The 25,152-nt window shown below is 38.4% G+C and overlaps 2 protein-coding genes across 5 annotated transcripts in view; one reads left to right on the top strand and one right to left on the bottom strand.

The window, feature by feature from the left end:
* The window catches only part of TMEM117 (transmembrane protein 117), a 238,920-nt gene that overhangs the window by 20,295 nt on the left and 193,473 nt on the right, over positions 1-25,152 (top strand). The gene's annotated exons all lie outside the window — the stretch shown is intronic.
* On the bottom strand, positions 18,610-24,562 carry LOC142406053 (P2Y purinoceptor 1-like). The gene is made up of 2 exons (XM_075494436.1): positions 24,493-24,562; positions 18,610-19,631 (listed from the first exon to the last, which is right to left on the bottom strand). Exons 1-2 carry the CDS (start codon positions 24,560-24,562, stop codon positions 18,610-18,612), a joined length of 1,092 nt encoding a protein of 363 aa, XP_075350551.1.

Here is a 25,152-nt window from a genome sequence, read left to right on the forward strand (position 1 = left end):
ATTGAGATCCTTATTGAGCATGCCCTCTGGATATTCTGGCATCAAGCACTCTATGAATTCACCCCTTGATTGTTTTTAATTTTCCTAGTCTATCTTTGTAAGTAGCTGCTGATTCTGTCCTTTTTTTCTATTTAATCCTTTTTTTTTTCCATGTAGAATTGTTTGGAACCATTCTGTTTTTTAATCCTTGTTCATTTACTTATGTTTCTCTGTTAAATTCTGTTTGTAGAGGAAATTGTGACTAGTTGTTTCTTGTGGCCTGTGTATAACTTCCTGCAGTCAGGAAACCAAAGAGCACCAGTCAATCTTCCCCTGTCAGATCTTGGCTCACAGTTCATGCTGCAAATTGAAATTGAGAAGGATTAGTCTGCACATCTCACTTTAGATGAAGGGGAGTGGAAAGGATTTTCTTTCTCTCTGCCCTTCCTGCTCTTTTGTCCCTTGTCTTCTGTATTTCTTGCTGCTGAGTTTGCATATGAACTAGAAAAATAGTGTAGCTAGAACTACATCATAATACAGTTTACCATCTGTGACAGACACTGTCTGATAGGCATGACTGTCATGAACTATAAAAATAATTGAATTAAATTCAAGCATGTTATGTTTCTAAAAGTGGAAGGAGAATTGCTGTAAACATCATTTAGGCTTCATCTCTCGGAGTTTATAGAGAGATAAGGGAGTAGGTAAACTATATTGTTGAGAACTAGAGATCTCGACTAGAGAACATGGTGGGATGTTTTCTGTTGATAATATTCATTACAACCTTTGAACAGTAACCTCTTCAGAGACTTCTTCAAGACACTGCTCATGACTTAAAACAAGATTAGAAAATAATTACATTTCTTGCTCTTCAGTCAAGAAATAACTTACTTCATTTGATAAACATCTCCCCTGGTAAATATTTCCAGGGAAAACAGCCTTTATCTACTACATTCTTTATATCTTTATGGCATATGGTCAGAACAAATGGAATTTTTAAATTGCCTTTTGGCTGTTATCCACTATATTCTTTTGATTCATCACTAAGCGTCTCTTCTGTTTGGTTAGTTATTGTGTTCTGCCATGCTTTCTATTTTGCAATGGAAAATGAAAGGTCATAGATGAATATTGGAAGTTTGGGGAAATAAAAAATAAAGATATATACCCCTGTTATTTTTTGTTCTGTGTGAGGGAGTTACTTGAGGCAGGGAAAAGTGGTATCTTCTTTGCACTTACTTAGAGATTTCTTGATTTATTTTCTGCTTTATTAAAAGCAGAAGGAGCTTACAAACTGACCCCATTTGGTGACACTATGCATTCAGAAAATGCATTCAAATCTTAAATCCTGACTTAAAAGAAATTCCTGAATAAGCTTTTGCACATTTTCCATATGGCTCTGGGGCACTATCTGGAAAATAACACAGTATTTAGTGCGTAGAAAGTGTATGTTTTAATCGGCACCTTCTCAGTGGATGCACAGTTGCAGTTCTGTACTCCAACCTCAGGCCCAAATTCTGAGTTCAGTGGGGGCTTTTTTGGCCCAAAGTTCAGGCTGTGCATTTTGCATCAGTGTATATAAATATGATCTATCATATAAATTTAAAATCATCTTTCATTTGAATAGACTTTTAGCAGTATGGATAAAGAGCAGTATACTTGGAAAAATAGTATCTTAATTTTCTCAGTCTAGCATCTTTGCTTTGACTGTTTTCCATGTGTAATAATCCTTAGTTTATACTGCATATTAGATACATCAAATTTTAAAAACATGCTTACTACAAAATGTGCATGTGTCTACCTGCCCATTTTTCTGATTCTAAGTGGTTATAAAGATGTATTAAATTCTGATTGAAAGCCTGTGATTACAGAGACTGGATTTTACTCAATTGCCAATGAGTGTGCCTGGATTTATATTCGTAAGTTCCTTTCAAAATGATGTGGATGGAAACTAAATACTTAATATAACAAATTATGGAAAACAAGATATACAGAACTAAAGCCATATTTCTTAAAATAGGGGAATCATAATACTGCAAGCAAATCAGAGCAGTTGAATAAATGTTGAATTTAATGGGTTGCTCTCTTACAAATGTTCACAGTATGCAGTTTGTTTAGAATTAAATGATAATCTGAGCTTCATAGACACTGGAGTGAATAAATAAAGTAGTCATTATAGGAATTGCACTGAGCTGTGGGTACACACTAATGTTGCAAATTTTTTAATGGACAGTAGTGCCATGCTGGGAGCAATTTCATGATAGACAGTTTCAAATAAAACACCCACTGAGGACCTGTTGTCTGAAAGCATTACTCTTTTTGTCAAACATCTTATCTGGAAGGCTCTGAAAGATATTGCAAACCTATTATAAACAGACTCTTCAGCGTGTGCTTTTATGCCGAAAGTTAAAGTGTGTATCAACTGAAGCAAGGAATGTAGATTGCAGATTGCAAGAGGAAATTAGGCAGAATGGGATGTAGTCAGGATGATAGTGCACTACTTAAGAAAAGTGAATCTGTTAGGTGGCTAACAGACATAGGATAAATTCATACAATAGTACAGAAATTCATACAATAGTACATATATAATTAATTAGTACCCTGATATATTAGGGGTCATGTTAGTGTAAAATCTGGGCTGTGGTATTGCTGCTAGTATTGCTGTGGCATATTCCTTTCATATTGGTGCTTGCGCAATACTTAATGAACCAAATGTGATCTGTTTTGCAAAAAAAAAAAAAAAAAGAGATGTGATAAGATTTTTGCACGGTTGTTTTTCAGCCAGATTGTTTCCTGTTCTTGTTTGATAGTAGTTATATGAACAGTTGTGCCACCATCTGTAGGAACAAGTGATGGGTGTATGGCAATACTTGTATCAAATTCTAACCTGATTGATAGAGCATATTCTATTCTGTTGTCAGCTCTGTATCTTACATTACAATAAGATCTGTCACTTAATACCCAGCAACTTTGTTCCAGCTTTTTCTTTTCCATTGATGACTTCAGCCTAGTAGAAAGCAACTAATGTGATAGCTGGTAAAAAAATAGTCTTCCAGAACCTGTTCAGTATGAATTTCAATAACAATGATCAAGTTAATGCTGTTGAAGGCATTCAAGGTCTACTGTGATTGCTTCACAGTCAATTCATCTCTTTTGTTTCCAGTAAAATGTTGAAGCAATACAATAAGATTATTTTGGTCCTACAAAATGTGTGCCAAGGGGCCAATCTAACAGTTTGCTAATAATAACGCACAAATGACTGTGAGCAAGCATTTCTGAGAGCCAGAATCCTCAAAAAAAAAAAAAAAAACAACATAAAAAGGGAGAAGCTTACAGCCAGCCACTGAATGAGTGCAGGCTCATCAGATTCCAGCTCTGGTGTGTTGCCAGTAATTAAGATGTCAGTTTAAAATAAACTTTACATCATTCATGAGGGAGACCACAAGTGACCTTTGAAATATAAATAAAAAGCATGCAAGTGACCTCCTAATTTCTTCTTTTACTCTTGTACTTTTAGAAGAGCTGTAACATCTTACTGCTTCCTCTCTTCAGGCTCAATGAGAAGACTGCCGTCATCTGCTCTTACCGTTAGTTGTGGAATCAGTCTGATACCATATTACCTCTGGGTAGTAAATTATAGCGTTTAATTGGAGAGGTACAGGCAGTAGCTACAAAAAGATTATTCTCTCTTCAGTGAAAGCTTTGATTCTACTGGAGGCTCATCTCCCATTCCCCAAGCAGCAGCATGAGACTGCGAGAAGAGCTACATGTGTCAGATTATCTGTAATGGGAAGGCTCTAGAGAATATTTAGCATCCAGTGACTGAAAACTAAAAATAAGTTCATTGCTACTTAATATTGATGTGTCAACTCTGTGTTTTGATCTTTTTGACGTGACTTTCAGATTTTTCTTTCCATTTGAGACTGGAAGGGAGTTTGGAGTGATGCCTGCCACTTACAGGAATAATATGTCTCCGTTCCCCGATTTCCAGAAATAGAAGTGAGTTTATTCCTAGCAGGAGCAGCCTGATGGGCATAGTGCAGGTGCAGCCTAGTGCAGGGGCAAATTTCTTCTATCCTTATTCCATACAGCAAGGAGATGGAGAGGGTGTTAGTGTGGAACATCACCTTGCCGTGTGCCCAGTGGGGAGCCCCGAGGAGAACATGATCTCCGTGGTCATGCTGTGCCCTTTCAAAGATCCCCTTGGGCTGTCAGAGTGGCATGAAGATCCTTCACGTGCCAGACAACATTTCTCTTTGTGTCATCCTGCTGGGATTCCAAATCAGACAGTGTGACTGCTTTATGAAGTTATATATTTCCTTTTTTGAAAAAAAAAAATCCAAAATGAAAAAACGCCAACATTCTGGTCTTTAAAAAACTTTGAATACGTCCTCAGGATTTAAGAACTATTTAGCAAATAGTAAGTGTAGTTTATACATTTCTTAAAGAAAAATTTGTAAATGTACCGACTAGCCAGAGTGACTTTTGAGGCGGAGGGATCAGTAGTTGTTCCCTACGAGACAGGTACGACAGTAACACAGTATTTCTAGATGTGATTCCTGAGACAGACGAGGCACATAACCTCGTTTCAGGTGCTGGCAAACAGTTTTCTGCTTTCTTTTTTCTGTCTTTTCATCAGAAGGAACAGTATGCCATTCCCCACTGGGTAGCCCCTGCCAGGGGATGGCAGGAACAGCAGAGACTTCTCTGCTTTGAGGCTTCGTGCTCTCCCTGGTGCCTGCAGGTGGGAAAGGATTCTCCCAGGGGCAGACGGGGTGTCTGGGTGGAGGTAGCAGCAGAGACTCAGGGCAGGTGAACTGAGGCAAGAACAGTACATGTAGAGTAACTCATTGTGAGAAGCAACCATCTTGTGAAGCTTTTACAAAGGACTTCTCATCCAAATTTTCTCAAAGCTTGGTTCAGAGAAAGCATTATAATTTCCTTTGTTTTCTAAGTAAGGTGAGATGTTCTTACCCATCTACCATGCTTCACTCCAGAGACAGCTGCATTTTGGTCCTAAATGCAGCAGAGTCAATTCCACCATATATTGCGTAGATACCTTTTAAGAATGCTTTGACATTTAATCCACAAACAGCCCTCCCTTGTTATTGCCCAGTCACCAGCACGTTACGGTTCCTCGCGCCATTACGACGGCCTCATGAGAACTGACTTCCACTTTGCGCAGTTACGCAGCCGCCCAGTCTCTGCAGCACAGCGTAAGAGCAGATGGCTACATAGGTGTTTGGGAGCAAGACTCTTGAAATTTTCGAGTAAAAATGCTGAGGGTAATTTAATGATGGTTATGATGGTATTTTAATGGTGACAACGGTAATTAGAAAAACATTAAGTGTTTTCCTGTTTGATAAAATGTCCAAAATAATTTAAAATGTTTAAAGTGATGTTCTCACTTAAGCTCAGCAAAGCAGGAATCTAAGATTTCTGAGATTACATAACCAAACAAAGACGCAGAAAAAGAATTTATTAAGACACGAGTTAAAAATTGCAGGCAACAGTCATGTTTTCATGTTTTCCACATTGCCTTATCTGCCTGTTTCCATGTCTAACGTAGTAACTTCTGCCTTTTCCTTTGTCTTATGCGTCTATCACTTAATTACCTAAAATGATAAAAATTAATATCTTTTGCATATTCAAATTGACCATTGAATAAGTTATGGCAAAGTAGCAGATTTAGATGTGATTATCACTTGTTTCTTTTTATGATTTATAAGACTTTAGAACATTACAAGCTTTGTGGATTAAACCAGTGAAGCTTCTGGCTCAGTATCTGACAGTAGCCCACTGCGGATGCTAAGATAAAAATATAGGAATAGGAAAGACTGTACTGATAACTCCCAGAATAGTTTCTCAGGCTCCAACAATTTGTTCAGAATTCAGACAAAAATATGTCTATTTTTAGATGCCTTTGACAGTCATTCTGAAGACAAATAATAAAGGTAGTAGTTAGCAGTAGTCTTTGTTCCTGCCTACCTGTTACTAAGAAGCAAGTCCTTCTCAAATTTTCACATGTACTCATAAACCCCCAAATTTACCGAGTCCTTCATCCACCTACTTCCATTAAGATACTGGGAAACTTGTTGGTTTTGGCCATTTGTCTGAAGTCCAGAGAAACTGAAAATTTAAAACCAAACTGTCGGTTGAAAAGAGGCAGAACCTTCCGCTGAGGTCGTCCTGTCTTTTAAATTCACCTTTCATCTGCAACAGTGGGGTGTGATCTTTTAAAGTGGACAGCTGCTTAGGGCTTTGTAGGCTCACTTATGCACATGCTAAATAATGTTTTCTATTTCTGGGACACTGATGCAATGTGTGTCTACTAAGAAGCACAGTTTCATTTAATACTAAAGCGAAGAAGAAACTAAATCTGTACAAGATTCAGTCAAAGTCAAACATGCTAAACAAATAATGAAAATGAGATATGATGGCAGAGAGGGCATAAAGAGATAAGGCAGGATCGAGGAAAATGTTCCTAGAGAGTCACAGCAGCAACAATATTTAATTTTAGTTTACTTAAGAGAAAGGGAACAAGGCCTAAAATTTGAGAGATCCCAGCTTTAATTTAAAAAAACCACAAATATCCTAGCTCTCTTGCTAATCTGTGGTCATAGATGTAAGTGGCAAAAAATATGGATCTTAATTCACTCTTGACAGTGTAGTGCGCTGGAATTCCATGAGGTATAGGAAGGGAAGAAGAAACAAGAAACTAATATTTTATGTGCAGGTTCTGTGGAGTTCCTGATCAGCTACTCCAGGCGAGACTTCTCCCTGGAACAGGTACCCCATTTGCTGCAGAGCACAGGCTCTTCACTCACCTCCTCCTGCGGGCAGTGCCCTGGAAATCAGATTGACACCTGATATAATTAAATTACAAGACAAAAATCGAGAGTAGGAATTCTCATGTTACTTCCATTGAAGTATGTTGAATGTAAGTGAGTAAGGGAAGTATGTTCAATGGAAGTGTATATTCAATCCCTCTTTTTCATTTTTATAGTTACAAACCTTATCCCTCAAGAGACATGCCATAAAGCCGTCTTGCGTGTCTTGTTGCGGGAAGCAGGTTAAGCCCGTTCTAGCCATTTCCTTGGTGTGATGTGTTATGGAGAGGTGAAGTCCTTCAAAGACCGCTTTCTCAGAGGTGGAAGAGCATGTGTATTCCTAGGTATGTCAGCGTCACTTAGGTGTTTTTGGCGCTATGAAAGGCACTATTCATTTTGTGACTGAATAATTCGTATTATTTGAAATTGAACCTTTATAACTAGACCTCTCAAGGAGTCTCAGGGGATATTTTGTGACCATTGTAAATGCCTCAAGACAAAATTTATGGTTATTTTTCAATACTCACAAGATGTATTGGATGTAGTCTAACAAGATATTCCTAAAATAACTACTACTTCAGAATGAGTGAAGACATTTTTTACTCTGTTGTGGAGGTTTGAATTCCTTGCTCTGAGAGGGAAAGAATCTTCCTCTGAAAGAGCTGGAAATGTTCAGCAGCAAAACTGAGGACGTGCCCCATAACCTCAAGGAAACAAGTGCCATGTACTGTTTGCTCTGCCTGTTTCTTTTTAAGACATTAGTGTCTCAAGATGGAGAGCTCTTTTTTGGCTATTTGAAGATTAGGGTGCTGCACCCTATTGTGCTGGAGATAAAGCATTCTGGACCTGAAAGCTGTATCACTGGCATGTCTTTATTGTTTCTCTTTCTCTTAGATCCTGAACTGTATGAATTATCGTCCATCTAAAAGTTGGACAGATGTACCTTTAGAGGTGGAATGCTTTTCTGCAGTAGTATCAGATTTCCCAGGGAACAGGCTTTTGCCATATTAACCTATAGAGGTGGATGGAAAGGGCTTTCTTCCCGAACAGTTCACCAGCACCTTTCTCCTTTGATTATTTCAATTTTGATCATTCAGACCTGTCTGGTGAATCAAACTCTACTTGAGTAGCCTCTAAGCTTAGTTAGTTTGCTGCTTGCAACAGGCTCTTCAGAGTGCTCCAGTGGAGGATTATACTGTGCTTGCTTCCCTTGTGATACTGAAATTTGGGAAAGGCCACGTGCGCGTCTCCTCACCAGCAGGAAGCTTCTCCCTGGGGGCTGACCTTAGTTTTTAATGGTTTAAACTGTTTGAACTGCATGGTGACTTTCTTCCTTTGCCATCTCTCAGTGAAAACGGCCTTTCTAGTGACTGTTGTCTAAGCTAAAAGAGCTGATGAAATCCAGGATCTCAAAGTATCCCCAGACATTGCATTCCTTAGTGGTCACTTTTAGACTTCATCCAAAGTTTACAGCTAAAAGAGTCAGAATCTCACCTTAGCCCATCAGTCCGTCCTCATTTCCCCTTTCCTTTCCCAATTCTCACCAAAATCTTACCCAATCCGAGATGACATAAAAGTCTCCAGACATTGTGCAGACTGAAGTTTTTTATTAGAAAAACTGCAATTATTTCAGCTCTTAGTTAAGGTTTTTATTGTATATGTGAAATGCTTACAGAGGCAGCCTGTGTGTACCCAGAGGTTATCAGAACGCCTTTCTGGGTGTCAAACTAAATCTTAGCTTGGTTGAGGCTCATATAAGGTTGTGTATGAAATATGAATTACTGATCCTTGGATTTCCAGATGCAGTTTGATGTCCTGATACTGTTGGTGTGGAATTGGTGTAGATCATATGCTTATGTTTGTATGGTTGTCTTACATCTTTTTTTTTTATGTTGGACTCTCCTTATGCCTTCAGACTTCAGACAAGCATGCAAATACCTCTCTAGGCATGCGTTCTGCCCTAAGTTACTCCAGGAATGGGTTTTTCCTAACCTTACAGAAACTGTGGCTCTTTACAATGCATCAGGTCCACCACAGTTTCCATGCCTCACCTTCCAGCAAAACTAACTGCTCAGCTGGGATTCGGATTTATCAAGGAAATGAGTGATACAAATCTGTTATTTTCATGCTGTGGTAATGGGTATGGCATATGAGGTCGTGCTGTTGTATAACAGAGGTGGTTGTTGCAATTACAGTCTGTGTAAACAACTGGCCAGAACCACAGTTATCAGAGGAAAATTAGCTTTGAGAAGCAATTCAGACAGAAATAATTATCTTTCAACAGAGGAGCACCTTCTAGTGGTATTGAATGAATATGGCAGCTAGTTAAACAGTTAAACATTTTCTCTAAATAAGGAGACGTAAATATGCTAGACGAAGAATAGTAATGAATATTTCTCTACGCTATTTTTGTGATTAAATTGATAATTCATTTAAAAACAAAGGAAAAAACAAACCTGAGTAGGGAAAGCATGTACTTGAAAAAAATGCAACATTTTTCAGTTACAGCACCCTCTTGCCAACCTATTAGCTTACTAGCTTTTTATGCACTTACCGTTAGACGGTATTTTTATGTGTTCTACTGTGGAACATACCCACCCTTTGGCTTTTTTTAAGTAATGAAAATTTCATTTTATTAAATATCTGATTTAGGTCCAAAGGAAATTTGCTATGGAACTGTTATTTTGTCCAAAGTTTCACTGATTGTTAACACAGTTTCTCCATCCAGTTTATTTCTAGTAAATATATATTTCTCCGTATAGTATTTGCCATGGTTGCTTACTTTTGCAAATAACATAGTATCAAATGTTTTAAAATTAAATATTTCCAAAGTTACTACTAAATACTGGATGTGGTGGTTTAGCTGATATTGTGGATTTCTACTCTTTCAATTTGTATGTAGCAAATAATCCTTTTTGGACACCATTAGATAGTGTACGTAGTAAAAATGAATAATGTGGTATTTCTAGAAAGGCAAATTAGGATTAATAAGCAATGCTTAATATTATGTCATTGCGGGAGATTTGTTTTGTGTATTAGTGGAAGCTATCTGTATGAAACAGATATTCATACTCAGATTTTCATTGGGTTCCTTTAAATTGTGCAACTTTGTGAAAAAATGTCAAATATGTAACGTTTGATTTGCAAAGTGGTTAAAAGAAGACATAACTTTACTTCCACTTTTTAGTCCTGTAAACATAATACTGTATTACCAAAGTAGAGGACTTGACCTTTTTTTCTGAAGAACTTTTTCGGCATCTGGAAACTTCAGCCCAAAGTTTAAATCAGTCTTGCAAATGTTTTAACCAGTGAAAGCTCATTCCATATCACTTGTTTTGGGTGTGCCATTACAATTTGTTGAAATAACTAGTATTTTTTGCATCCTCTATCCCGTGGTAGGAGGGCAAAGGGGTGATAAGACAACTGGGAACCTGGGACAAACTTAATGGAGTTGGGGCTTTGTCTAGTGCTTTTGTAACAGTGGGCATAAAATTCTGCAAAATATCCGAAGTGCCGCGCAGTCACTTGTTAGAAGTACAACTGCCTAAGCCTTAGGCTGTTCTGAGTCTGGTAGAATAATAATCAGCTTTCCTGCAGTAATATCTATGCTGCTTGCAGCACGTACTAATATTGATATAGGGCTCGATTAACTGATTTTATCCCTTTTTGGTGCTCAGACCACTGTCTGTCTGGACACAGATACAGATGCTAGTTGAGAATTATATAGCTTATGAAACAATAGTTTTCACCAAGTCTGAAAACTCTCAGATCTAAGTGCGTGCCCCCGTATTTCATTGTAGGCGAGAGAGCCGTCCTGGTTATCATTGGAATATACTCTTGCTTGGTCCCACAACATCAATTCTCCACTTGTCTTGTGCATCTGAAATGCAAACACGCTCTGTAACCCTGGGGTTCCTGTTTGTGAGATTTAGTCACAGTGTCCAAAACAGACAGCATAGTTGCAGCTATTTACTGAAGATGAGAAATAAAACAAGACCCATGCTTAATCTGTACATACTGAAATTAAATCAGAAAGCTGTCTCTGGTCAGGGTTTCTTTTTTGCTGCATGCTTTATACCTCCAAATAGAACTGGAGAGAGGGAACCTCCTGCATGGGAGCTCTCATCTGCTGAGGGGGTCTAGACAAAAAATAGTGTACTCTGTTCTTGACCAGGAGGGAGCCTAGCTTGGTATTTTTCTTTTTTTTTAGTTAAAATGAGCATTGTTTCACTTCCTTTGATACACAGCTTCTTTTTGTTAGAACAGCTGCTCTCACATGTATTTGACTGACCAAGTGACTGCTGTTTTGCCTCAAGAAAATGTAAATCTCTTTTTTTCTCAGTGCTGTCTGCCAGTCTCTGATGGCTCAGCATGCACACTTAGCAGTGACCCTTACATTCCCCGCACTGAGTCCCAGAGACAGCATTGCTTGCCTTAGTCCTGCAGAAAATCTCTGGCAAAGCTCTTGGTCAGATATAAATCTCTTTTGAGTTCCAGTTCAGCACTGGGGTTAGTTGTGGGTGGCTGTTTTCTGTCGACCTCCACTGCATGTGTTAGAAAGGGCATTGCTCATTCAAATCACGCTAAAGGTTTATTATGCATATTTGTTATTATTTAAATATACTATTTAAACATATTAAACTATTTACATATAATCATATTAAACCAGGTTTATATTTTTATATGTTTATATTAAAATCAAGTTTGTAATTTACTGTGCCATAATACTGCATTTTGGACCACTTACTGCAATGGCCATTTGTAAACCTGTAGATGCTCCTAGATGGATGAGGATGAAATCTGCTTTGTTTTCTGGCTCAAAAAATGCTTTATAAATGTTGATTTTAAAAGGCTGTGTGATACAGCGATTGTAAGCAACTATTACACTGAATAGTTTTAGTTAACAACTATTAACTAAAACTGTTAAAAATAAGCTTGCAAATCAGTTTCAGTGCAGTTTCAGGAGAAAAGAACAAACAGTTTGGATAAAAAATTGAAATAATTATTTTGACAAGTCGTACAGAGTATCACTGAACTGGTATTGAAAAACATATTACAGCACTTTCCTTCAGAGTTCAACATCAGCATTATATGGGATACAAATACAGCTATGTTTCTTTCACCTACTGTGAAATCTGGATTCCAATGAATTCAAAGAAGGAAAATGTAGTTTCTGTTAGGCACTACAGATAAGATGATGAAACATTGGACCTGTAAAATGAGAAGAAGGGGGAGGATCATGAAATTACTTCTATAGGTCTGGCAGTTAAAAAAAAGCAGGTTTCTTAAAAATGCTAAAAATTCTTAAAGAATAAAGAGTGCAAAAATATAATTAATACTTACATGCCCTCTAACCAACTTTACTTTTGTTATGCAGTAAGTGCATCTAAAGAGAGGACATTTTTTGTCACGTTCATTTTATAACCTGGGATACAGGCATATAGCATTAAAAAATCTGCACCTCAAGAACAAATGCGTTAGCATTTTCTATTGCTAACGCAGGTTTTTAAGTTGCTTCCCTACTAAAAAATGTTCTAAAACATTATAGGAAATCAATATCCATTTTTACAGGTTTCCTTTTAACTGCATCAGCACTATTGTCTAACCTGAAGTAATAACATCGGTAAGCGTAAAGCCTATAATTAAAATTATATGTTAAATCTGTATAATGGAAATTGACAGATGCAGAAAAATTCTGAATTAAGCCTGCCTACACACTGTCATTCTGGCATAGCTTTAAGTCTTCCCATATTATCTGCATTTTACAGCTTTCTCACAACAGCAGCTCGAGGTATTGCATCTAGGTAATAGTAATGACATGGATGTAAAGCGAAGAGGGAGATGTGGTGCCTTTATGAATGCCCTGCAACGTTTGGTACAGCAGGTGGCACTGACCATTACCACCCTGCTCTCCATTGCCTTTGGGTAATCCACTAAGGAACAGAAAATGTCAGCCCTTTCCTTGCAGCAGCAAAAGTCCATTTTCCTGTTCTTATTTTTTTGATGAATGTGCATTCTTATGAACATCTGCATTTCTGTTCTTTTTCTTTGAGAAATAGCAAGCAGTCTTTAAAGAGTATGTGGCATTTTAGAGGAAGGGAGAGCGCTATATGTTTCACCTGCATTTGCTCACCTGTCGTTTCTAGTTGACGCCAGGCCCTTGAGACCACCCAAATCAGGTAAGACAGGCTGCACAAGAAGCCTGATGGCAAGACGTCTGGCTACTGATGTCGGTCTTCTGACCGGCATTGGCTGGACTGATGGGAAGCCAGAGATCCTAGGTTCCCGTTGCCCTAGCACAGGATGTACTTTGCGAGGACATCGCTTTTCTAGCTAGGTCAGTAGCTGAGACCTTGAACATGTACGTTTTGTGACATTAGGCTGCATTTTACCTTAGACTGCAAAAGCTGAGAACTGCAGTGCTCACTGACTAAGGTTCACCTTTCCCAGCCGGAGGAAGCCTCATCCATGCTGAGTCATGTGAAGAGGAGGGGACTGAGCTGGTAAATGATAAGTTGGGAGAAGGCCTGAAAAGAGAGCGTGGGGGCTATAGAGGTGGTAGGTCCCTGCAGGGGGGCCAGCACGTCCCGTCACCTCTGGCTGGGGGCTCCAGGCACAGCACGGGGAGACTTGGCAGCCCAAGACTGAGATGTTTCTCTAAGGCAGGAGCAGAGAAGCTGTGTTTCCCTGCGAGGCGGATGGGTGGACTTAGCCACATTACCTGCCTCTGCCATGGTTCCTCCAGCTGTAGAATCAGTCTAGGCATATTTTTTCTTCTGCCAGAAGAGCTTTGGCTTCCGCTGATGAAAGCAGTGTACAAAGGTGAAGTATTTTAACTGCCTCGTGGTACTGTTTGTCGTAGCTTTTTGCCAAGTGAGGTGTTTCTGAGGCATGGAAAAGAAAAACTTTGATATCAGAATACATTCATTTATGTATATTGCAGAGAAAACCAAACTTTCAGGAACATTTGAAAATTTTTATTCAAAAAAGGTGAGCTCATGTCTTAATAAGTGTGAAAATTTCAGGTAGTTTTTCTGTGAGATAAAAGTATTACAAAGACAAATGGAGAACAGTGGATGCGTAAAGATGGCTTTCCTTAGAAAGCGGCTTTGGGACATTTGTAGCAAAATTTACCTCTTCAACTTAGAGGTTTTTGTTTTAACAATTTTTTGCTTACAAAACAGTGCTGAATTTACGGTAGTAAATGAGAAAGTTGTTTCTCTGACCACAGCTGGGCACATACATAAACAGTCAAACCTTTCAGGCCATGGTCTATTTTGTATTCATCTAGTATATTACGAAGATGTCCGTCACTGTAATATCTCAGAATCTAGATATGCTACATGAAATCTACCCATACCTTGCAGTCAGTTTTGTAGGCTAATACATTATTACAACATTCAATAATGTGTTCAAACTCATTACAACAGTTGGACATTTAGTTGGATACCATGTCCTCAGATTTAATCCAAAGATCTGTGAGAAACCAGTATGGCAACATACTTGTCATAGTAGAAGATGTTGACTTTGGCTCTTAGCTGTTTGGTTTATTGTTCACTTATTGTAGCAAAATGGAATAAACATATTTAATTTTATTTGTTCATGTCACTCTATCTGGGGAATATTATAATAAAACATTTTAGGATCATGTATTTCCAAATAAAAATATGACCAAGTAAATATGAACAGATGTCTTGTGCCTTTTAACTCTTATTTTGTAGAAAACCTTTGATTTCAGTTAGGTCAGCATTAGCATTAGTTCAGCCTAGTTGAACAAAAACACTGTAAAAAAGTGTGTTTAATTGATTATATAATCACTTATGAACAGGCAAACAAATGTCTAGAAGCCTTATCAGCTACTAGGGTGTATTCACAGCTGAATATCATGAAGAACATGAATAGCTGACAGTAACAGAGGGAAGGATTTTTCATGAGTTTTGTATCCTGAACATGATTTTTAAAGATTACCCAGTGCCTTTAGACTCAGCCCAGCACAAGGCATGTTGTGTGAGATGCCCAGGCTGGGAGAACAGAGGCACTGTGACACAGATACTTTTTGTAGGAATGCCCTCGTCTTCTTTTTTCCCTTCTGTTCTTCATTATTCGGGGTTGGTTGGGAATAATCTTTTCAGAAGCATAAGGTGGTTTCTTTGCTTTTCCTTCCCCTTTTTCTCTTATGTGTGCGAGTACCTTGGGACCTCTGTTATAGATGGGTTTATTGATAGAAAATTAATGAGCTTTATAGGATTGTGTGGACCATGTAGGATTACATCCAGCTACAGAAACAGACATGGAGGCGAGGATTTACTTTTGTAACACGGTTTATTCCATGTTTTTCTTTCAGTGGGACACAAAAAGGAGCAATGCAGAAAAACAGGTTTTACTAGAGTTTCAGAGTGCAAACAGTTTGTCCCTTGTTCTGCAGGTGAGCCCAGAAAAGTGAACCGAGGAGCTAGGACACCTACCTTACTCAGTCCTACATAAGTGAACTGGAGGAGTCTCCAGCTCACTCCTACTCGTCCCCAGCAAAGAATTTAGAGCAGGGCTACCATCCATGCTGCCTGTATCTCTTGCTCATATTCTTGGGGGTCAGGAAGGATCAAAGGATACGCAGCAGAAATCAGTATCGTCTTGATACATACTATTTCATGGCAATTTTTATCTTCTGAGTTGGCTGAGATCTAGATTCTCCCCTGGAAAAGCAGGTCCCTGCCTGTTTGCTTCCCCGGTCCTTCCCTGGTCGCTGGCACAGCGCAGTAAGCGCTCCTTGATGCTCTCCCAGGCCCATGATGGCAGCTGCTGGCATTGCTCCATCATGTGTGCCCTGGACCATGCAGCTCTTTGGTAGGGTGATGCTGACAGAAAGTAAAAAGCATCTCGTTTTGCATCTTTCTATGTGAGTATACTGCATAGTTCAGACACACTGAGAATATAAAGGTCATTCCTGTTCAGTTAAATGCAGTTTATGTTCTGATTACCTGACCAGAATGAAATTTCTCCTGAGCTTTTGTTTAAGTCAGACTCTCACATTGACTTTAAAGCATTTCCTTACTGTTGTCTTAGTTTTTCTTTTTACACACTGAAACACAGGCAGGGACCCTAGACTTCGCTTGAGAATCTCTGCAATCCACGCTAATGCTGCTTGCAAGAGACATTGCATATGAGTTGTGGAAGGGTTATCTGAAGCTCTTAGTGTATTTGTCTTGAGCTCATTGGAGGCTTTCAATCCAATCTTTAATTGAAATTTGAAATTTTATTCTTGCCAACTTTGGGTACTTGTGAGCACAGGCTGCATTTATAGGTGTTACAAAGGCAGCACTTCAAGAGGAAACAATTCCAATTTTTTCCAAAATCAAGAAGTGACTTTTATAATGTTTTTCACAGTTTCTTCTGAACTGAATGCTTCTTTCCTCATTAACTTCAAAAGACCATTCTAATGATACTTGCTTAATATGGAACAGTAATATTAACATCTATATAGTAAATGTTATGCAGTGAGAATAACATGATCTATCTGAACAGAAAACCAACTGTTTTGCTATTAAAATCACTACAAAATTTAGAGAAGGTGCTGGTCTAAGTCATTGTTTCCTCTTCTGAAAAAGCTCACATATTAGAAGTCTGGGCAGGTAAAACCTGAGAATCTCTGCTTCCCAGAGGTGTGAAGTTATCTTTTCTAGCCCAGGACTGCAGTGAGTTTTTATGTTTAATTTTGTGTCCAGAAAAGCCTATTTTGATTTCACGTTGAATTTTACCCAGCCTGAACACAGACAAATTAACTTGCTGAAAAGGAATACTGAGGTGGAGAAGGAGAAAGAAACAGTGTATCTGTACCTTTAAAGATAAATTGAAAGATAAAAATGGCAAGGGTTTGATTCTGGAAATAGCTTACTGTTTCTAATCTTGGGTGCAATCCGGTGGGGGCAATAAACTCATTTAGCCCAGAGCTTCACACTTACCTCTTCTGTTCTATGCTTTTTCATGCTGAGAGCACCTTTCTCACTAAATGGCATTGACATTATTTCTGTATCAGTCTGAGATGTAAGTGTATATTATAGTAGGCAATTGCCGATGGGTGCCCATTCATGGATTAACAAGGTCTCTTTCTTAAGGAAGCCAATGCATTGTTAATAACCCTGTCATGTTTCCAATAGACAATTCATGCATAAAAAAAGAGTAAATATTTTTCTTTTAAAATAAGAGAAAATTAAGGATTAAGAAGTCATCAAAGGAAAAAAAGCAGCACTTACAGTGAGGTGAGTACATAACTCCCCTAAACAGAATATAGGCATGCAATTTTGCTACGAGATCCTGTGAGATTGCAAGTACATCCAAACACATGTAAAGTGTTTCAGATTATCAGGACCTCGTTCTTCATTTCATATCACAGCTATAGACAATTAAAAAAAACATTGTTCTAGATATTAGATATACATATACATTTACTCAATACAATTGAAATATACAACAAGAGACATTTAATACCAATGTAGAATAGAATTATTTTTACATAGAGACATGTGAGGACAAAATGATATTAAAACTGTGGAAATTAAAGAATTAAGACACTGTACAAAGTATATTAAAAAGTACTTTGTCATAGTAACTTCTGAAAATAATGTGCTCACTGGTATATGGGCTTTTATTTAACAAGGTAGTGTGTGAGACTTGGCAAGAAAGCGGGTCTGCAGGTGGTTGATTATGGAAAATGATTATTTTGCCCATACAATGTGTTGAGAGAACACATATTTAACAACTCTTGAAGGTGGATGTTCTTTGATGACTATACATTGTGCTGTTTTAATTATTAAAGTGCGCTGTAGACTCATTACCTTAAACTGTCCTGAAACCGTGATGCTAAGACCCTAAATGAACAGAAGCAGCACTCCTGTGTAGCAGCGTCTCTTACTCTTCTTGCAGCTCAGCCACCTCTGTATTTCAGAACTTTTCCTGTGCACACTTCTCCCCGTTGATGAGTTTAGGGTTCATGGCAGAACAACATGCTCCCCTGAAGCAGAACAGTTATGAGAAACAGCTGTAATTGGCCAGGGTTTGAGGGGCACCACCGGTGTGCCCTGCCTATCGGGTTGGAGCCCCTGCTGCCTGGGGGAGGACTTAATAAAGCTCTTCCATCTGTGCTTATTTGCTTCACAAGCAGACTCACTGTGGCTCTGCCTATCCTCAAGGACTTTATCTTATTACTTATTTTTTGTTTGTTTGTTTTCGGAAATGTGCTGCACTTACCTGGGTTAATGAGGTTCCACTGGCAGTGTCAGTGGAACTCTAGTGCAAGCAGCATTAAAGTGAAGTACTTGTAGAAAGCCTCTCTGCAAGTGCTCGAGAAGTTCAGCTGTAAGCATCATGTTATTACTAACTGCACAGTCCAATCACAGCAGCACTTACAAACTTATGAAAAAATAATTAGCAGAAACTATGAGAAGGCTCCTCAACACTGTGCGCTCTTAATCTTACTGTATTTTTCTGGCCAAGAATTAAAGTAGCTACTTAGAACTTTTCTTCATTGTTCATTCCATATCGCATGTACATACAGGTAAGAAGTGCTATTTCACAATAAGTTAAGGTATATTTATGACAAGAATATTTAAAATGAAAATTCAGTAAAGCTAGGAGTTGCTACTGTTTCTTTTCTGGTAGATGTACACATTAAGTTTTACTCTGCATTGCTGTTTGTTCTTGCTTACTCAAGAGATTGCTATACAGTACAGGAGACCAAATTTTAAAGGGGTCTGATGACACAAAGCTAAATGGGCAGTTGGAGATGCATGTCTTTGTAGACTGGTGTTTAAGTAATTGTTCCTGGGGACAGAGTGATGTCCCTTACCCTTCCTGTCAGACAACAGCAGCACTGGCATTTGGGATGACATTTTATACTTTTAATTCTTTGATAGAATGTCTTATTTGCTACCGTAAAAATGATTGGGTCAAGGCAACTATTGATGCTGCAGACAATCTCTGTGACTTTATAAATGGCACTTAATGTGCCTATGTTCCCGCAGGGTGGTTGACAATTAATTCTGTAAATTAGCATCACCATCATCATAACATGATAAGGTATGAAAGAAATAGCAAATACAATCATAGCGGCTGAAATCAGCAACAGAGGTCTAACGAGTCTGTTCCTTCTTTGCTGACGTTTACTGAGTCGTAGTAATGCTTTGAGAGTCAACATGTAGCATGTAAAGATGACTGTTACTGGAATTAGGAATCTCAATACAATCTTGGAGAGTGTGAATGGCACTGCAAATTGTAAAGGTCCTTCAGTGCTATCCAGGGAGTTTATGATGTCATGTTGTCTTCCAGGTGCAACTGTGTAGTAAATCTCCGGCATTGATGCAATCACTATGAAGATCCATACCGCAACGGTACAAAACGCAGCCTTTCCTTTGTCCCACCATGTTAATGAAGTGATAGGATGGACAGCACCTACATATCTGTCAAAACTGATGAGTGTCAGGAAATAGACACTTCCATAGATATTAATACTAAAAAATAGTCTTATGATCTGATAAAATGCTTGACTGGAATAGACAGCTAACTTCTGGAGACTATCATATACTGAAAAAGGTGCCATGAGAGTCCAAGTAAAGTCACACAGTGCCAAGTTAAAGAGAAATATGGTATTGGTAGTCCATGTCTTCATGCAGTACACATAATGTCGTAGTGCAAGTATGTTGCCTAGAAATCCTGCTAATAAAGTGAAAAGGCAAACCAGAATCAGCAAATAACAGTACCACTCCAGCTTGGGATTTCTGTTGCAAATAAAAATAGTGCATGTACCATTCATCATCTTTCCATGGAGTATGCCTGAAGGGAAAAGAGAGACCAACAGCTTTTAAAATAAAAAAATAATTAGATGTATTGAATTTAAAATTCAAAACTTTTAAGTTAAATCCAGTATGTTTGAACTGGCAAAAGAATTCAGAATATGGTATGATGTACAAGCTCTCCTCTATCTGAAAAAAAACGTAAATTCCAAGTAGGTAACACTTCAAGCTTACTCTACAACACCAGCACAGGCAGATCTTCATGAACTGTTACCCAAACCTTTATATTTTTTCCTCTCTAATACTTACTGTAGTGTCTGATAGATGAGAGAAAAACACGCACCCTCAGTAACAGCGTCCCCTTGCCCACTAATGTGTCTGTGTCTATCTTTGGAAGAAGCAGAGGAAAGGACAGGAGGACAGTAACTGCCCATCCTTCCTTTGATTGCCTCAAGTATCCGTACTGGGCCTAGAGGCATGTGTAACATGGGCAGCTGTGCAGTGGGCTGTGACTGAGATCCAGAAGACACTATCGAAACAAATCAGGATGAAATCCTGCTTGTGGTGAAGGCCACAGCAACCTTTCCATCTAAAGCACTGGACAAACTGCTTTTTTTTTCTTTTTCTTTGACTTTCTTCGGTAAATGAATGTCCCAGGCCAAAAACATTGTGCTTATGGTAGGGTCAGAGAGAATTCGTCTCACTTTTTATGGCCCAGTTTGTATCAATGCCCATTATGGAATATCTGGAATGTAGATCTGCAGTGTGTTTTTCAAAGCAAGGTTTTTATGCTTGTAAAGCCTTACATTTAATCCCAATGATTATGTACTCCTAATAAAAACAAAATAAAGGCTAGAATATTCTGCCAGAATGAGCTGTCACTGATTTCAGTTTGTCATGTTTCTAGAACCTCTCTCCTAATGATGCAGCAGATGCCAAACTGTAAGGTCTGTCCAAGTAGGAGCTTTGTATGAGGGTCACCCAAATAGCCATTTATGGATCAGAGTCCACTAGAGTGCTTGATAGAAAGACAGGGTAAAATTTTACTTGGTATAAACCACACTTTGAATGGAAGAAAGGACTTTTTCAAAATGTTATTGATTCCTTGAAAATTTTCAAACAGCTTCAACCATTAAGTTGATAGTAGTGGTTTTTTTGAACATAATGTTTTGCTTTCATGTCAACCTTAATACAATATGACTTTTCCAAAGGTATGTTCACAGACAGAGGTCGAAATACAACAAACACGAGCTACAGTGAAGACCTGCTAAATAGAGACTGCATTATTGTGCTTTGCAAATTTATAGTTCACCCAGGCAATGAACTGACAAAAAGCTAGTTAAGACTGTACTCAATGAAATATGGAAGGAAAGTTGTTTCTCTAGAAGCTCAGCAACAAAAGCAGTCAAATGACTTTCCAGAAAGTGAATATGGATAGAAAGCCATCTGTTCTACTCACAGTGTATTTCACAGGTGGGGAATGTTTGCTCTCTAAATATATTTTTTTAAGTATTGAAGCACTGTACTTTAATCTAGGGTAGCGGTACTCTTTCTGTTTCCCTACTCTTCTCCATAGGCTTTGTGAATATAAAAAATTACACAAACTTTGCGTAATTTATAAGATATCCCTGTAAATTCTTTAAAATGTAGCCACCCTAATAGGTACAATACAATTAAGTAACATTTTCTTATCAGGTGTTCAATTAAAAGGGGTTTGAATATGTATAGGGAAGTTATCTTTTCCTAAAATCCTCTTGGCTAGAGGTCATGATAAACACACTTTGAATTAAATTGTATTTCCTACCTCTCTGGCTTCCTTTTCAATAATTACAAATGAAGGCACTAAGCACTTGATTCCAAGTTGTTTGGTCAGTATAAATAAGCCCTGAAGTGGCTACAAACAGCATGGCCATAGCTGCATGATGGAATTGTAAGGCCAGATTCCTGATCCCATCAAGCTCCTGGAAAAGGCCTATAGGTGGGTCTACATGGAGGGAGGCAGACAGCTGTGCGACCTGCTCCACTTTGCTGTAAGTTGGCTGAATAAAGCGTGGATGTGTAGCCTTGTAACTGCATTAGGGCAGTTACAGACCTGAACTAATAAATCACCTATCCCTTTCATCACCTTCAGTTTACTGGGCTGCGCTCAGAGTTGAGCTGTATGAAGTTAGTTATGTTGCTGGGGGGCTGGAACTGTACAGCTGGGTAAGGTGCATTTGGAGCTCAGAGAGTCATTAGAAAATATGTCAGTGTTTGTGTAGGCATTTCCTATGTGTCTACCTTGGGATTCATATTTGGAATTTCTAAATTATTCTTACTGTCTCCTATTAATTCTTTGTATTACAGTAGAGCTTAGAGGCCATAAGCACGACTAGATTCATGAAACAGTGTCCTTTGCAATTGGTGTGAGTGACTTACAGGGTGGACATAGGGGAATGGGTGCAGAGATGAAAAGAACCTTTCCTGAGGTAACATAATAAGCAAGGGAAGAGAACAAGGGGTTCGACCCCCAGCTTGGTGCTATCACAAGAGCTCCTGGTCTTCCATCAGAAGAATTTGAAGACTTGAGGACAATTAGAACCCAGTTTCACCACATGTGAGTAGACATAGTCAGCATGCCCTGCTATATCCTGAGGCCACTGGAGCTACCCTGATGTCCAGTAGATCTGCATATGCACTGTAATAATTTTCAGAAGTGACATGGTTTTTATTTCAGACAACAGCAAGTTTTCTGTCTGCCGTCTTAGCACCAACAGAATAACTTGAGCTACAGGATGTGACTAGATCATCTTCACAGTTCAAGTCCAAAATTTTGCATCTGTAGTTTAAGAAAACTTTTCTTTTCTGAACATTGCTGTGTTCACTACTAAGTCCGTGTATTCTTAAACAAAGCCAGCCAACACACATACAGGCATCTTAGCAGTGGCAGAATGAGCAACAGCACTATGACATTATACTGTGACAGATGAGGAGTTGCATATGTTGTTAGTGCTGACTAAGAACAGACTTGCCAGACTGATGAGAGTAGGATTGGGCTTTCAAGGCTAAAAAATACTTCCAATTTATTGAGGTTAATTTTTTAGCTGAACAGTTTCAGCCATTGATGAAGATGGCCATGAACGTTAAATGGACAGAAAGAGCAATCACATGATGGGGCATCCAAAATTAAAGGAATACCTCTGATTTGATGAAGGACTTGGTATTAGAATACTACACATATGCCCAGGAAAGGGTTGAAGTTTATGAGCTCCATCACTCATAACTAAGACAAGAAAGCATGCTGAATTCATGGGTAAGAATTTTATCTTTCTCCTGTAAGAAGCAGCCTAATGAATCCAACCATCTTACGGGCTGTGGATCTAAAGATGCTAGAAAAGTTTTGATTTTTAAAAAAGTGACCTGTTTGATTGACTCAGTTTTTGTACCTGCTTATTGGGTTGTCTCTTCTCCCGGACCTGAAAGAAATATGGCTTGGATCTGTGACTCTCTGATAATGAGTATCTATAAGCTCCTCTGTCATTGTCCCTGGCAGTGTCTGCACGCTGTTACAGAAAGTCAAGAGGGTTTCAGTTGATGAGCTGATTTACTGCCTGGTTTGTTGCAGGGCCCTAAATCCTGAAGTCTCTACTTCCCTGTGTCCCCCTTGTACCTGTGATGTGGCCTCCAAAGTCTTGGAGTAGATAGAAGACCTTGTTTCACTAAAAAATTATTTTTTGAGGAAACTTCTTTTGGAGCTAAGGAACATTGTGTCACTGAAAAGAGTCTTGATTTGTGTATACAGCTAATATATATATACCAGTTTACCACTGGTAGTCATTCATATGGCATTTAACTTGTATTTGCAAAGTTCCATTAGGTTTAGTGTGTTCATTTATTTAAAAAATAACTAATTTTGTATGTGTAAATATTATCTTAGGAACCATATTCTTCCCTGTCATACCTGTGGAGGTTTTTGACATTTTTAACAAGGTCATAATAAGCCATTAATTTGGCCTGAAGTAAAAAAAAAGATTAAGCTGAGTTAACAACTTATTTTATGTAATTTTATTCCTTATCTACTCTCTTTGCCCCTTGCTCCTTTTTGCTTGTTATTCTTTATAGTAGAAGTCCTGATTTTACATGAACTGTTTTATGTGTTGGGAATTTGAGAATTTTGTTTGCCTGTTTGCCACTGTATTTGAATCTAGTACAAATCTATTCCAGTTACCAGATAGGTTTTCCACATTTCTGACTATTCATACACCAATATATTTCTGTTACATGTGCTCTCAAAGTGTATCCTTTTAGCTCATCTTATCAAATAAATAAAGCATTTTACAGGGAGTCCTAGGTTTTGTTATAAAAATATCAAGCAATATTTGCAATTTTTACTTTAACGTCTTACCTGTTAGGTAATCATCTCATGCATTCCCTTTTTATGTTCAACTGAATTGATATGAAAGGATATCATGCAATGTGAATATTAAGTGGAGCATTTCACATATTTTAGTTCAACTGCATTTAGCATATTACACATACTAGTACAACAGGCACAATAAGTAATATACAGCAGTGTTTGTATGCAATTAGTTAAGTAGATTGTGCTAATATCCAATTCCTTTCTTCTTAATGACCCAATCTGTATTGTGATTAAGCTACTATTTCTTTCATTAAAAAATTATGTTCCTGTACTTACTTGAGAGTTAATGAAGTCCTATATGGCAAACATAAGCTACAGTAGAAGGATAATTAAGGTGTAAGAATTTGCCTACCAAAGACAATATTTGTGAAAAAGTACTTTAAAAAATATGAAATATATACATATGTGTATGTATTACTCTATGTGTAATAGCTAAATAGGGAAAATTATATTGCTTTGGAGAATACAGGTGCAATTAATACTTAATAAATCTTTCTCTTACCTGTTTTAGAAAGGTTGTAATGATCTATTTTACAGAAGTCTAGATTCCCGGCTGTGCTTTTCCTCTCCATTAATCTGGACCTTCTAAAATCACATCTCTATTTTCTGAGTGTTGTTTTGAATCCAAGGTTTTGGTAATATTCCATATACAATGGCAGCTCTTCAGAGACCAGGTGTCAAACTGCAAGGGAGATATCTTTTATCATTAAGCCCCTCCTCTCAGTAGGTCAGGATAAATTGCTATTGCTATAGCAGCCTCTGCTTGCTTTTTGGGGAAGGACAGACTTACTGCACATCCCAGTCTAGACAGGCCTGGGGCTGTCATTGTTTCCAGCAGTGAAAGAGAAGAAGAGTACAGGGGCTTGGGGCATGTATGTATGTGTTGCACTGTCCCTTTCTTCCCCTTTCTTCACTGCCAGAATCCTTGTTATTGCTGCTCTACTACTGGACTGGTCCGTGGACCTATGTTGCTCTCACCCCATCATAGAGCTTGGTTCACCCCACCTACCTACCGATGACTTCTACTGCCCCACAGTTCCCACCTCGTTGCAAAATCCCAGCCTTGTCAGATAACTCCCATCCTCCAGTCTTCCTGCTGCAAACCTGCATCTCCAGTCTTCAGCAGCACACACCAGCCCTGGGATCTTCCCGTTTCATTCGC

Source organism: Mycteria americana, chromosome 1 (genome assembly GCF_035582795.1).
Source record: "Mycteria americana isolate JAX WOST 10 ecotype Jacksonville Zoo and Gardens chromosome 1, USCA_MyAme_1.0, whole genome shotgun sequence".
Classification (NCBI taxonomy): domain Eukaryota; kingdom Metazoa; phylum Chordata; class Aves; order Ciconiiformes; family Ciconiidae; genus Mycteria; species Mycteria americana.